This window comes from Pollachius pollachius (assembly GCF_949987615.1).
Source record: "Pollachius pollachius genome assembly, chromosome: 15".
Classification (NCBI taxonomy): Eukaryota; Metazoa; Chordata; class Actinopteri; order Gadiformes; family Gadidae; genus Pollachius; species Pollachius pollachius.
Window position 1 is genome coordinate 19,659,760 of NC_136948.1, and position 15,434 is coordinate 19,675,193.

At 38.8% G+C, this 15,434-nt stretch overlaps 2 protein-coding genes across 2 annotated transcripts in view; one reads left to right on the plus strand and one right to left on the minus strand.

Annotated features, from left to right (window-relative positions):
- Positions 1 to 2,067: 2,067 nt before the first annotated feature.
- On the plus strand, positions 2,068 to 10,932 carry marc1 (mitochondrial amidoxime reducing component 1). The gene is made up of 7 exons (XM_079752042.1): positions 2,068 to 2,344; positions 3,014 to 3,184; positions 3,726 to 3,888; positions 4,110 to 4,253; positions 9,865 to 9,926; positions 10,042 to 10,113; positions 10,388 to 10,932. Exons 1-7 carry the CDS (start codon positions 2,097 to 2,099, stop codon positions 10,512 to 10,514), a joined length of 987 nt encoding a protein of 328 aa, XP_079608168.1. The 5' UTR covers positions 2,068 to 2,096; the 3' UTR covers positions 10,515 to 10,932.
- Positions 10,933 to 13,136: 2,204 nt separating this feature from the next.
- The window catches only part of LOC307087263 (otoferlin-like), a gene marked incomplete at its 3' end in the record, with an annotated part of 29,880 nt that continues 27,582 nt past the window's right edge, over positions 13,137 to 15,434 (minus strand). The window contains exon 42 of the mRNA XM_079752764.1: positions 13,137 to 13,317. Coding sequence (XP_079608890.1) covers positions 13,137 to 13,317 — 181 coding nt within the window. The remainder of the gene's footprint in view (positions 13,318 to 15,434) is intronic.

Sequence of the window (15,434 nt, forward strand, 5' to 3'; positions counted from 1 at the left end):
AAAGTCTGTTTTGGATGGGTTGAATTTATGTTTAGTGCAAAATTGTTGATAATCTAAGAGATTACCATTGGTATCCATTAAGTCAACCACAGACCATATATTCCTCTCATACCATTCCTGATAAAATAATGATTTATTTCGGTATGAAACATATCTATTATTCCAAAGCATAGTAGTGTGTGGTGAAAAGTTATGTACATATAACATTTTCCAATATAATAGAATTTGTTTATGAAACTCTGACAACGATATAGGCAATTTATCGATGTTGAAGTCTGCCATGAGAAGACATTTTAAACCTCCGATCTTATAGACGTGTTTCTTGTGTACAAACAATACTAGGTGCGCGCGCAGCCAGGGAATAGGGAATTGGGAACACAGTACCAAAATGAGTTGCTATGTTTGATCCAAGATTTCAACCAATTGATTTTTAAAGTTCCATTGAGGCAATCAAAATCAATAACTTTTAAACCACCATCTATAATTTCTTTAACCATATTACTTTTTTTCATATAGTGTGGCTTGTTCCTCCAAATAAAATTCAGATTAATTTGGTTAATAGATTTGATTAATTTATTTGAGATGGCATTAGAGTAGGCTGGGTAAATGCATCTTGATAGACATTCCATCTTGGTAAGGTAAATTCGGCCAAGTATTGAGGTCTCTTTGGAGCCATAAATTTAACTTGGCTTTACTTTCTTTTATTTTTTTTCCTACATTCAAGTATTGACTTTGTTTTTGGTCTTTTGTAAGGTGTACTCCAAGGTATTTAATTTCTGACTTGATAGGGATGTTACAGATGTATTTTAGAGTCGTATCATGAATTGCAAATAGTTCACATTTATTTAAGTTCAAAGTTAACCCTGAAGCTTTGGAGAATTTTTTTTATTTTTTCTATTGTTATTGGAATTTGGTGTCTGTCTTGTACAAATATTGTTGTGTCATCCGCAAGTTGGCTGATGACAATATCGGTACCTAAGACATTTAAATTTTTTATTTCATTACAATTTTTAATGTAAATTGCTAACATTTCTGTGACTAATATAAACAAATATGGTGAAATGGGACAACCTTGTGGAATTTCCACATTAACATTAAAACTGGGGGTGGCGCCACAAGGTAGCATGACACAGCTGTTGATATTCTGATATAATCCACTAATTAAATTCCTAAATTTGACTCCGAAACCTAAATGTTCAAGAACTTGGAAGATAAATGGGTGCTCTACGGAATCGAACGCTTTATAGAAATCTAAAAAGAAAAGAAAACCATCATGTTCTATTTGATGTCTATATTCAATAATGTCCATTACCAGCCTTATATTATTATGGATTGATCTTCCCTTTAAGAAACCAGACTGCGTTTCTGCAATAAGCTCTGAAATACCTGTCTGAAGACGAGTGGTGGAGATGTATGTGAGTAATTTATAATCAGAATTTCTAAGAGTAATAGGCCTTCTGTTTTCTATGAGTCTGGGGTCCTTGCCAGGTTTAGGAATTGAGATGATGAGCCCATGTCTCATTGTGGGTGGAAGTATACAAGTTTCAAATATTTCCAGGAATACTTGATGCAGTAGTTTTTTAATATCTTCCCAGAAATGTCTATAAAAGTCTCCTGTGAGTCCGTCCGAACCCGGTGCCTTGTTAAGAGACAGGCGGCTAATTACCTTGTCCAGTTCAGTAATTGTTATTTGACTATCACATGTTTGTTTAAAGATATCTTCAACTTTGGGAATATATTTTTCTATATCCTTTAAGAATGTATGGCAGTCTACATCAGAAAATTTAGAGCTATAAAGCTGTTTATAGAATTTGAGGATTTCTGAGGAGATTAATTTTGGTTCTGTGATTTCTATATCATTTATTATCAAGGAATTTGTTATTTTTCTTTTGTCTCCTTTTTTCAAGACCACAAGTGTCGCCACTCTGTTATATCTATCACTCTGGGTAGCACGATTTGATAGGGAGCATAAATTTGCGGTTGACGTAACCACTGCGTATAGCGTCACAGACGGTAGTCCGTCCTCCTTGAACTACAAAACAAGCATTGCGCTGCAAAGTCCAACAGCCTGCCTCCTCTCTCGTCGCAACTCAAACATGGACTTCGAAAAGCTTTCGATTGCCGCAATAGCGCAGAATAAAAAGCTGTATCTTGTGGTCGGAGGAGCGGGTGCTGCGGTGGTCTGCTTGGGTCTGGCGTGGAGAAGTTTAAGGAGTAGAGAAAAGGTCCGAGTTGGAGTTGTATCGCAACTTTTAGTTCACCCTCTGAAGTCCGGCAAAGGCATCTCAGTGGCTTTGGCAGAATGCCACCACATCGGATTAAAACATGGAGAACTTCGGGATCGGTATGTACTGGTTCTAAACTAAAGGAACAGTGATTGGGGACAAATGAGTGACAGCGGTTTGGGACTAATGAGTGACAGCGGATTGGGACTAATGAGTGACAGCGGTTTGGGACTAATGAGTGACAGTGGATTAGGATTCATCATTTGCATTTTCTCTTGTTAGGTTACGCATGGACCGAACTTTGCAAACACATGTTGTGCTGTTGAACATCGTGGGCTGGAAATGTGGAGTAAAAAGTATCCAAAACACGTTATATAGATCCGTATATCTATATGGACGTGACAGTCTTTTGTTGATTTCGTAGTGGGCCGTTGTGTTACTGCAAAATCAAAACGTTGCCAATTCTGTGTTGACGAACAGAGCTGGAGGGGGCACTCTTGCGTAACTGGGTCCACAATAACTAATCTATTATCCAGACAGTTGACACAGAAACACACACACACACACCACACTTGTATAATGTATGGTGATACTAAATATAGTATTGTTTTACTATATACTGTATGGTTTTATTATTTACTTTAAGGTGATACTTTCACCTTAAAGTCAGTATTGTGGTACCGTGTACTGTATGGTTCTATAGGCTGTATGGTGGTACTATAGACTTAATGGCTATACTATTGACTGTGTGGTTCTATAGACTGTATGGCTCTGATGTGTATTTACAGGCACTGGCTGGTGGTCAAGGAGGACGGTCACATGGTGACCGGGAGGCAGCAGCCGCGGCTGGTGCTGGTGGCCCTGACCAGCGACGGCGGGAGGCTTTGTCTGAACGGTCCTGGCATGGAAGAGCTGCAGATGCCCCTTCAGCAGCCCCACAACCCCGTCATGGACTGCAGGTGGATTATTTGTTTTGGTACAGCGAAATGTTGACCTTCACTTGGTCTGAGTAGCGCTACTGCCACAGGCTGTGTGTCGATTTATCATCTTCTCCTTTGATGGAACATCATTCTGTTCTAAAAACCCCCATCGGGATTTCAAATGGTGACGATGATGATGATGACGATGAGGAGACTGGTTTGGGTACAGTTGTAATTTTTGTAAAAGATCTCAATAAAAAGTAGCAGGGAAAAATAAATACAATGTACCAATATGTTGGTTCTTCTTATCTCACACAAAAGGTTGCAGGCCGTAAAAAACAGTAGATATTCATTCATAAGATATGTTAGTAATAACAACCAGAGCTTCACAGAAAGCTTTTCCCACTATCCATCCCACCGGGACATGCCTCCACAAAATCCACACGTTCACATGCCCATACACTCCCAGCGATTGTTTTTTTTTAACGGAAATTAAGTGACAGTGTGGAATGGAACAATGAGATTGTGTGTTTTTCGAAACAATACATAACTTACTAACCTTCTCATTCTCCTCCTCCAGGGTGTTCGGTACGGACATCCAGGGGAGGGACTGTGGCGACGAGGCAGCCCGCTGGATCACCTGCTTTCTGGGGGGGGAGATAGGCTACCGTCTGGTGCACTTTGAGCCCCACATGGAGGCCCGCCTCTCTGCCGACCAGGAGAAGCTGTTCTCCCAGGACGAGGTGAACATCAGCCTGCCGCAGGCCGGGCTTGGTTTTTTTTCTTCTCTGAATTACTAACTAATATTTGCTTGATCTGCCGAAGTTAACGGCAGTCATTTCTTGCGTGTATTGGTACATATTTTTGTAATTCACAAATCAAACTGAATTCATTAGACCCCTGTTTAATAAAAGCTGTCATGTCTTTCTGAGGTACTTATAGTTGCTGTTCTTCAACTTTACAGAAGGTGGCATATTCTGACGTTGGGCCGGTGATGCTGCTGTCGGAGGCGTCAGTTGGAGACCTCAACGGCAAGCTGCAGAAGGATGTTACGGTGGAGAGATTCCGTCCTAACATCGTCGTCAGTGACTGCAATGCCTTTGAGGAGGTATGGTTCCACTTCGATTTTTTTACCATGAGATGCATATTTTCATTTACTTTCAATTTTTACAAGTGCGAAATAAACAATTCAATGCAAATTATTTGAACACAGCTTCTTCTGAAATCCATAAATGTTACTTAAACTGGGAATTCTTATCCCAGTTTATAACTATTACATTTTGCATTAATCTTTCTTTACTCATTTTTGGGGAGGGAAATGTAAATACAAAACAATAGTTGTGACTTCCGGCTGACAGTTGAGCAGTATGGACGCTTGAATAGTGTGCTCCCTATCGCCAACATGATAAACGCTGCAAAAAAATGAAAATATAACAAAGAAAGATGCATGGACTTTGACAATGAGCAGAGGATCAAAGAAATGAAAGAAGAAAAAAGTCCCGGACGGACAAGGTAAAGAAATAAATCGTTCTGACGAGGAAGGTGACAAGCTAACACCTTAAGCTACAGCTGTGGCTACACCGAAAGCTAGCTTAGATAGCATTAGCAAGCAAATCCAAGCCATGCAAAACAAGCTGAAAATTGACCTGAAAACTGTCAAAGACGACATCACCACCCAAGTGAAAATTGAACTGGCAGAGTTTAAGGAGGACATGAACCAGAATAAACACGGACATAGAAGAGCAAAAGGATAAGATAGACGCCAGTAGTAAGAGTTTTATCTGAATATTTTTGAAAGAGACATGAAGTCGAGACAGGCTTGTTTTCCTATCACAGAACCTGTAAGAAATATACAAGTTTACATAGGAAGACAAAGTCTGCTCAGTCTACCTCAGTAGGAATATTTTTATTTTATTTTCACATTGTTATTTGCAATACACCAAGCCATAATTTATTGTGGCTTATTTATTTTTTATACATTTTATTTTCAGTTTACTAAATATGCAGCTGTATATTTTCAAACAGGTGAGGCCTGCACTACTGTGTACATTTTTGTTATTTTGAGAGGTATGCCTGCCTATTAGATAAGAATATAGGCTTATGTAGGCCTTTGTTTTAATATATTTCTTTATTATACTGTGAAGCTGTAGGCCTGTTCCAGGGTCAGCCTGTCAACACTTTTGTTTATATCTGTTATATGCACTGCTGTGCTTTGTTGAGAAAAAAAGTAAACTAAACCTAAATAAATGGTTGATGATGATTACTTGTGGCGTTGAGTACACACTTTGCCCGTTTTGTTCAAAATATCTTATATCTCCATTCGAAACGAAAAATATTGTGATATGAGTTTTGGTCCATATCGCCCAGCCCTACTTTGACACGCGTCGGGAGAGACCGAGGCCAAACCTCGCAGGCAGGCAGACGGGCGAGAGGACAGCTGAAAGATTTCCAACACACTGAAAACAACGCGAGATGAATACCGGACACCAAGTATAAATGTGAATAAAATATCCTTAAATTGTAATGCAGGTCAAAAAAAAGGAAAATAAGTTGGTGTTAAATTCGATGTGATCTGAAGGGATATCGATTTCAGACTTGTTGGCTCAAAAGGGACTGAAGCACAGCTGCCTACAACATAGTCTAGTATGGGCAGATCTACCCCTTATGGGTTACATCTAACTACTAGCTGTGGGCCCTTCTCTTATGGAGGGCATCTCCCCTCAAAACTAAAGGGGAGTCAACATATGAGGGTTGTTGACATCTCTTTTTGGAGGTCGCCTCTTCTGTTTATACGTATGTTATGTTTTTTTTTTATTTGTTTCATATTATGTTAAGCTCCTATGGTTATTGCACTGTTAGCCTGAGGGGGAGACAATACAATGTGAACAGACCAAAAGCAGCCTGTTAATACCAAACAAGATTGTATTAAACTTATGTTCCTACATTTTCATGGCTTAGGAAACCCAGTCAAAAGAGCTACAATTATAGCTAAAATTAATAAGGGAAGGACGCAGATTGACTTCCTGCAAGAAACTCACCTTTCACAAACAACATGAAAAGTTTAAAAGATTTTGATTTAAAAAACACTATTATAGCTTTTATATACTATAGCTCCTATTCTAACGCCCGCAAAAGAGGTGTAGCAATTCTTATTCCTAATGCCACCAAATTTGAATATCAAAAATAAATAAATGATAAAGAGGGACGATATATTACTTTAAAAGGAGCAAATGACCAAGCAATGGTAACATTGGTGAACATATATGCCCCACCTGAAAGTGATAAACATTTCTTTAAATCCCTATTTAATTTGATTGCTAAATAGATATAAGGTATATGTTGAGGAGATCTCAATGTGATAATGAACTACGACATGGACACAACTAGTTGTAAGAGAAATAAAAAACTTATCACAAAGGTAGTAGCTTTTTTGATGCATGGAGCTACATGCATACTACACCCTCTACAGAGAGAGACTTCATTCATTATTCAGCAGCACACTCCTTATACTCAATAATTGATTTTTTTTTATGCAGAAAGAAAACCGGTATAGAATACAGGAATGTCAAATTGGATTGGCCGATTTGTCTGACCATAGTCCAATCTTTTTAAAGATATATGTGAAGTCCTGACGAAAAGACACAATATGGAGATAAACGTGGGGATATTAAATAACAAACTGGTCAAACAAATCAAAGCTGAAATACAGAAGATCTTAGAGGAAAATGACAATGACAAGAAACACACTGCAATACTATGGAACGCCGTAAAAACTATTATACAAGGAATATTTATTGCAATAACAAGTCAACTTAAAAAGAAAATCTGTAGAAGTCTCTGTTAGCTGACCTGGAACAAAAACATAAAGAGAAAACCGACAAAAAAATAGCAACAAATGATAGAAGTGAGAAACCAAATTAATAAAATACAACAGGAAATGGAGATAAAGGCTAGGTATTTATTACCAAATGACTATGAATTAGTACCCTGGAAATCCAAAGTTCTCCCGAGAGCACAATTTGAATTAGCTCAGCGAGTCACTCTGGGAACGAGCAGTATACTTACTCCCCGATTCCCCGGGCCCAGAACATTAACCAATCACATCGGTGTATCTGATATAGGCGGGCCGAAAGCGTCAAGAAGCGATGAGAAATGCAATAGTCTTATCTATTGGGTAGCTTTGCTGGTCTGGATACGTCACCCCTTGTTTTCTTCTGATTGGTTGTAGTGTTATCCAATTGCGTGCAGTGATATTTTCGAATGCATGCTTGGTGCCGCCCCTCGAGTTGGGCCATTTTCATGACTCGTTGCCAGACCCTACAGCTTTCTAGATGTGGGTCTTAATTATCAGGCTTATGATTTACGCCCTAAAGCTGCCAAATTACTGGTGAGGAGATTACGAAGAACACAGGTAGGGATTACAGTCAATAAACTATGTGATCCTAATTCCAACCAAACTAAATATGAACCAAAAGAAATTGAAAATATGTTCAGGGATTATGACAAAGAACTTTACACACAAACATCAACAACAAATCATAAGGATACTAAAACATTTGTAGGCTCCTTGGATCTGTCTTCTATAGGTAAAGTGCAAAATGAATGCATAACAGCAAAGATATCTACAGATGAAATCCATAAAGCAATAGGAAAATTGAAAACCAACAAGGATCCCGGTAGAGACAGATTTTTATTTGAGTGGTACAAAAAACTTGAAAAATAACTGTCGCCACTATTACTCCGAGCTTTTAATTGGACCATTACCACGGCTCACTATCGGACAGATTTACTTTGGAAAGAGGAACCAGACAGGGCTGCCGTCTCAGCCCTACTTTGCTTGCTCTCGATATAGAACCATTAGTCCAAATGATTAGACAAGATGATATGAAAACAGGAAAATATATCGACAACCAAAACCATACTATAAGGCTTTTTGCGGACAATGTTTTGATTAACTCAAAAGTTCCAGTAACTCCTTTATGAAACTGAGGCACATTTTAGAACATTGTATGCGTATACTCATGTTACAAATTAAACATATCTAAAACTCATTCTCATGTTTAACTGCTCTCCAAATTAAGAACTTTAAATAATTACAATTTAAATGGAACTCTAAATCAATTCAATATTTAGGCATTAGGAATAACCAAAAACTTGTCAAAGCTTTACTGAAACAACTATGACCAGATTGATGGCAACATACGGAAAGATATTGGAATGTGTTCAACATAGCCAATGAGTTTCATTGACAGGATAAATGCATTAAAACAGAATATTTTTCCACGTTTATTATCTTTGTTTTAATCTTTGCCTGTTTCCATACCACAGATCCAGTTCACAGTTGTGATGGACGAACATCCAGTTTTATATGGGGGTAAAGAACCCGAGAATTCAATAAACTACTATCCAGCTGCCTAAAGACAAGGCGGGGCTGGCACTTCTTGACTTTAATATAGCACAACTGCGTCCACTTATTTACTGGTGTAATTTTGATTATGTAGCTTGTTGGAAAGATATTGAAATACCTACATCTGGGCCCCTGATTCAACCAATAACTGGGCAGAGAAAATTCCTGCCCATACTAAAGAAGAGGAAGAATTAAACCCAATAACAACATCTACCTTAAATACATGGTATTCAAACAACTGAAACATTTACCTTAAATACATGGTAATCAAACAACTGAAGGGGGAAGGTAACTTGGTCTATTAAAATGGAAAGCTTTTGATAAAGAATTCAAACCGGGAATATCTGATAGCAGATTCAAACTGTGGACTCAGATGGTTCTAGCAAAAAATCAGGACTTATTCAGATTCCTACTATTGAGGGATAACTATATAGAAAGAATTAAGAAAAAGGCTGATGAGGTACATCCTATGGTAAAAGTGATTGTACAATCTTATAATGATGTCATTCCCAGAGCTGTGTCAGTTCTGTATTCTGCTTTGATGGAAGCTAAATATGATTCAACATTATACGTCGAAGCTAAATGGGAAAAAGAACTGAGTGAAAACATCCCAAACAACATATGTAGTTGTATGGTGTATTTTCCACATATCATACAAGTCACATGGATGGAGAGAATTCAATTTTTATTTGTCAGCAAGAATACTAGTCAACAATTGAACACTCAACAACCCTGCTGGAGACTGTGCAACTGTATGGATTCTAATCACACACACGTGTTTTGGAGCTGCAGCAAAACATATCCTTTCTGGGATCATATCCATGTTGTGCTGTGCGGGGGACTAGGATACAAAATCCCCCGATCTTGTCTTGTCTTGTCCTATACCTTGGACATATGGAAGGATCTGTGCAAAAAGAAGACCAATATTTGATAACGATTCTTCTTGATGCCGCCAAAAAAAAGCCATCACTAAGAACTGGCTCCAGTCTGTTGCACCTGACTACAGACAACGGCTCAACATTATCGGTGATATTCAAACGATGGAGAGACTCGCATATAGATTGAAAACTAAGGAAGACTCATTTTCTAAAGACTGGGATAAGTGGTTAATGTACATGTCAAAAAATGAAGAATTGTAAAATATTTCTTAGATCTAATGTTGATTATCCCCCAACAGGCACTGTTCCTCTTTAATTTCCTCACTTTATATCTTTCTCTCTAACTTTTTCTCTCCTTGGCTGTACTCAAACTAATAAAAGAAAGTACAAATAAATTAATCATTAGTTGTTGTTTTTCTATCCTACTTTTCTAGGATTCTTGGACGGAGCTGCTGATTGGCGATGTCAGCCTCCATCGTGTAATGTCATGTGGAAGGTAACCCAGACTTAGCTTCTGAAAAACCTTTTCACACTTAACATTTTCAGCCTGGTGGTCACACATTATGCAACAAATCTAAACATTAATGGAATGTTCTGTTATTGTACTGCAGGTGCATTTTCACCACCGTTGACCCAGAAACTGGTATTATAAGCAGGAAAGAGCCCCTGGACACACTAAAGGGGTAAGGTTGAAGAGTAACTCTACGTTTATGTTTTTGTTATTGGTTATTTATTACTTTTTTTAAAGATTGAGTATCATCAGTGTTTGCTTGTTTTTACTAACTTCTCTCAGCAAAAGAGAATTTTTGGAACAAAAATAGTTTTTGTTGGTCTTAGTCAATTTGGCCATTATGTATAGCCTAGTGTGCAATGTGTTGTATGTACTCCATGACACAAATTACGTGTCATTTCTAAACCTTCCTGGTTGTAAAGTATGTATTATCTTTTTTTAATCAGATATCGACAGTGCCAACCGTCTGAGGCAGAAATCTACAAAAAATCACCGTTGTTTGGACAGTTTTTCACCGTCAAAAAGACGGGAATAATACAGGTTGGGGATGTAGTATATCGGATTGGTCGCTAGGAAGTGGAAAAATGGTTGTTTGCTGTTGCCGATCACTGTAATTTAGAACTCTTTAGCAGCATAACAAAGGCCAGTTCCTTTATGTACATTTCCGATTATGAAACATTGATTGCAAAAAGTGAAATTAGATCTCTAGGCAAATTTTGCAGTCCTCACAATAATATTTAATTAAATAATTCCTCCAAATAAGTCCTCAACCCACACACGTACTTCATAATCAATGTGGGTGTGAAGTACATGTAAAACACTACAGAGGACTACGGTACTCACTTTTCTGTACACTACTGTGCTAGTATTTGCTGTATTGTACTGTTATTCATAAACTAATTGGAATTTTTGTTATAAACTAAGATTATTAGGCAGTTTTACATCTATATGTATACTAGTGTGTATAGTACAAGCATGCAGTATTGCAAGAATCCAATAGCCCACAATTCATATTTGATGTAAATAAAATTTACATTAATAAATTACAAATAAATGAACTTCATTTTCATTTATTTATTCATAAATCCAAGTCAAAGCCATAAATCCAATTCACTCATTGATATGGGGAAAACATACCTTTTTAAATCTCCAATATGTATTTCCAACAAAATAAATATTTATTTTGAAAACAATTCAAGACAAAAGTATGGAGAAACTGACGATGAAAAAACGTGTTAAATATCAGATATACAACACACAACATTGCAACTATGTAGTCTACTTTAGAACTTCGCCTATGTATCTATTAGATGATCAGGTATAGAACAGGTATACTGAATATTGAATTAATTTGAAGTGCCGGTATTATGGTTATTAATATGGACTTATTTCCACCTAGACATTTCAGTTATGACTCTCAAAGACCTAATTAGTATTAGTACATTTTCATGACGGAAAACCTGAAAATTGACAATACAGCATGTAACAGAAGAGCGTAATAGGCCTAATTCACAAAGCGGCAATTTTGTTTCTAAAGGCTTTCTGGGTGGGCGAACTGAATGTGGAATTCTGCATGCAGTTTCCCCAACCTAGCTAGCATTTAGAACCAAGATAGCCACTAGCTAGGTGCATAAAAGCCCATGGACACCATTAGCATATGGGCATCGTCTCCCAGTGGACAGCTCAAGCCCCCAGCATCTTCTTGACCATGTAACCCGGCATATTGTAGATAAACAGGCCCAAAATAGCCACCAGCAGCAGGAGAAACACCAGCTTGATGACCAGCCAGCGGTATTGGTTACACACCAAGTTCTTCATCGCTTTGAAAGGGATCAGGAACCACAGCAGCGCAATATCAGGGCGGCTGGAGGAAGGAGGGAATGGAGCACGCATTAAAGAATTTACTGAGAGAAATTAGCTCCAGCAAGACACAGACTATCCATGATAGACCATGACAAAAGGAAGGGCCTTTTGGCTGCACTATTCATTACTTTGTAGCAGTGAATAGTTCAATTTCAGGGAATTCCAGGTATACATGTAAATTAAGGTCGCAAGTTGTTCCCCACAACTTGCGGTTGGGATTCAAGCACCCTTACCACTAGACTACCCGGTTGGTAGATGGGTGGGCGCACAGAAAAATAATTTAAATTGAAATATAAATTTGAACCCGAAACAGCTCCTCCACCGTATACTGGTTATACGAGGGAGGTGCGTAGTCTAGGCGTACCGCACAGTTCATGTGTGTAACTGTTATATCAGGGAGACTACCCAATAGGCTTTGCACCATGATTGGTTTGTATGCAAGACATGTTGAAGTCATCATGGAGGGTGTAAGAAGAACGGTTGGGGTTGGTGAAGCGGTGTGTTTGAGAGTGTACAGGAAAGACTCAGGACACATGGACATGGGAAGGACGCAATAATTGGACACTGAAGGAACTCAAGAGAGCTTTATTCACAAATTCCAGGTGTTGTGTATGTATATATGAAAACCGCACTCCAATAATTCCAAATCATCATACGTCCAACTCGAACCAGCTAGACCAAGGCAAACATTCTGTGTTTGTCTAAATAACGCAACACTTAAAACGAGAAAAGAGGGCAAACACAAAATAACTTTACTGACCAGTCTGCATTTCATTGAGAGCTTTAAGGTAAACCCGCTACCGACTTGCAACGTGGAATCGATTGACGATCCTAAAATGTGTATAGAAAAGTAAGCAATTCCAGACAAAGCCATAACTATGCACCCGAAACCCCACCGTAATGCCAATATAGAAAACATTGTTCTCAATACCCTCCATAAGGGATCCTCTTTTGAACAGCAACACAATTGTTTGGTTTTCACAACAAGGCCAATGCAATATAACTCCCACAGAGGATTCTTTCCCAGTCCTATACTACTTACTTATTTATTCAGTTGCTTTAAACAAAAGCAATTTACAGTGAATTGAGACGCGTGTCATTAGGAAGCAAGTAGGAATTAGACATCTTTTAAACAATGCCTACAGGTCAGACCGTCCCTGTGGACATTGGAGTTCGACCCAGTACCTCTCGTCTGACTCGGCCTGCTACAATATGATGCACCCCGATAAATACATAAGACACGTAAAATACATTCCCTTGAAGAGTAAGAAACTCTAAACCTCTAGCTTTTCCCCGGATATGCGATAGAGGCTATATATCAGCTTGATGTGGCTACGCCCCTAGCATCTTCTTAACCATGTAGCCGGGCATGTTGTAGAGGAAGACGGCAAATAGGGCCAACAGGAGCAGCGCTGTGACGATCTTGATGGTCAGCCACCTGTACTGGTTGCACAGCAGGTTTTTAATGGCTTTGAAGGGGGTGAGGAACCAGAGGAGAGCGATGTCTGGCCGGCTGGGGGACAAACAAGATATCAACACCGTTACAAAGAGCACACCTCTGTTGTCTACCACTGAACATTTCAATGTCTGTCGTGTTGTTGTTTTTTCCTCTCCATAACTTTGTGCCATTTGTTTTCTGTCCCTGTAAATTATCTATTTTTTCCTTCGGTTTGTTCCAACAGATGCCAAGTCGTAACATTCATTATTTTTCCAAATGCTGACAAAATGTTATTTAATCACAGAAAATGGGTTAGCGAACAGTTAAACCTTGTTGCGAAGCCAAAAGAATTCACACCACAGGATATCAAGTCAACAGCTTTGGTCAAGAGGCAGCAAACTCATCTATGATTGGCTGTTGTGTGTGCCAAATGTCCATGGGTCTCCTCTTGGTTGGACCACCTGAGTAGTGGATTGAGTGGACTCGTAGATGACCTTCTGCTTCACCAAACTCCAGGGGAATCTCCCTGTTAGTTTGTTGATACTTTCTTTTCTTCTGGTGTTAATTCCGACTTAGCGATGCCCTTCAGTGTTCTGTTTTTCTGCCCTTATTACCTGGTCAATGGCAGGAAGTCAGGACCAAATACATGCCTGCAGATCGCTCTCCTTGTGGTCCTGGTTTTGTTTCCATAACCTCACCTGTCCATGGGAGATGCACTTTTCCAACTCACCAGGCTCAAAAGCATTATGTTTGAGTCTAAAAGTGGACCAGATGAGACAAGATCACGGTCATGCAAACACCTCTTTCTTCCGTTCCTTATTCTTCATTTCTGCCCTTCCATTAAGGTACATATAGCAGACCCCCATGGGTCCTATCCTATCTTCTCTTTTCTCGGTATTGTCTTGGTTCCTCTGCGGCTGAATTGTATAACATTCAAAATGCCTTGTGAAATGGTGTTATTTAAATCTTTCTTTTTTAGGGTTTCTTTCTTTTTGTTGTTCATTCTTCAGTAATTGACCCCCCCAGTTCCTCATCACAAAACATCTTGTCGTCTTCAACTTTATACAGATAAAATATGTTGGTAGTAGCCCAAACACAAACATGGTTTCAATATTTTGACCTGCAGCATTGATTCTATACCAGTTCTGACTAAACAAAAAAAGGCAAGATGGTGTTTATTTCAACTATTGTGTATGTAGCGCTGCCATAGGGCAGACATCCCAAGCTGACTCCAGATTACCCCAAAAACGATGCCTTTGGACTAAGGATAAAGTATACCATAACCAACCATTGTTTACTGTCTTAAAGACTGGGAGGTGAATGGGTAGGGGGGAAATCGGGCCAACTGTGAGAGATTGCCTGGTGAGGCTAATCAAGTTCCGAGCCTCTTCACCATGCTGTAAAGGAAAAGAGCCAGCACCATCTTGATGGCCCGCCACTTGTACTGGTTTCACACCAAGTGCTTGTATGGTGTGAGGCACCAGGGCAGCTGGGGGGGTAGGACAGAAAACAAACGTTTAAGACCACCAAAGCAGGGGTGGTCAGTTATTTGTATTCTCAAACATGCAACACATGTATGCAAATGTGGATTTGACTGGGACAACTGGAAGGTAAGGCAGAAGGGGCAAGAATACTATTTAAAGACAACATGAAATTATTTTTTTCGTTTTTGTTGCTGGCTTGTTCCCAGATTCATGCATTAACAAAGCATGCAAGTCATGCAAAATAATTATATCTTAACTGGTTTTGTTATCGTCAATAATCGCTAATGAGCCAATCACAACCCTAATACACATTGCCTCTTGGCGTGGACATACAGTGCATATGGGGCTGTCCTTAAGACTTCATGTGAAAACTGCTTAACAAGGAAAAAAATATGGACTTTGATGAATACATTTGAAGAACAACAATCTTTATTTTTTTTTTTAATTAAAGAATAGTCAATTATAAAGGGATGTTAAAAAGAAATCTGAAATCTTTTCATCAAAGTCCGATATATATTTGCCTCGGTTAGGTGTTTTCACATCTTTTGTAGAATTTCTAGCCTTTGAGGACATCCTTACATACGCCACATTACAGAAGCAACGTGTGCTCTCTGAATGCCCTTTCACATTGTCTTTAACAAAGTTGAGAGTCTGAGGAGGGATACAGAGGCACGACTTACCATGTGACCAGAAGATCCTGGGGGCCGT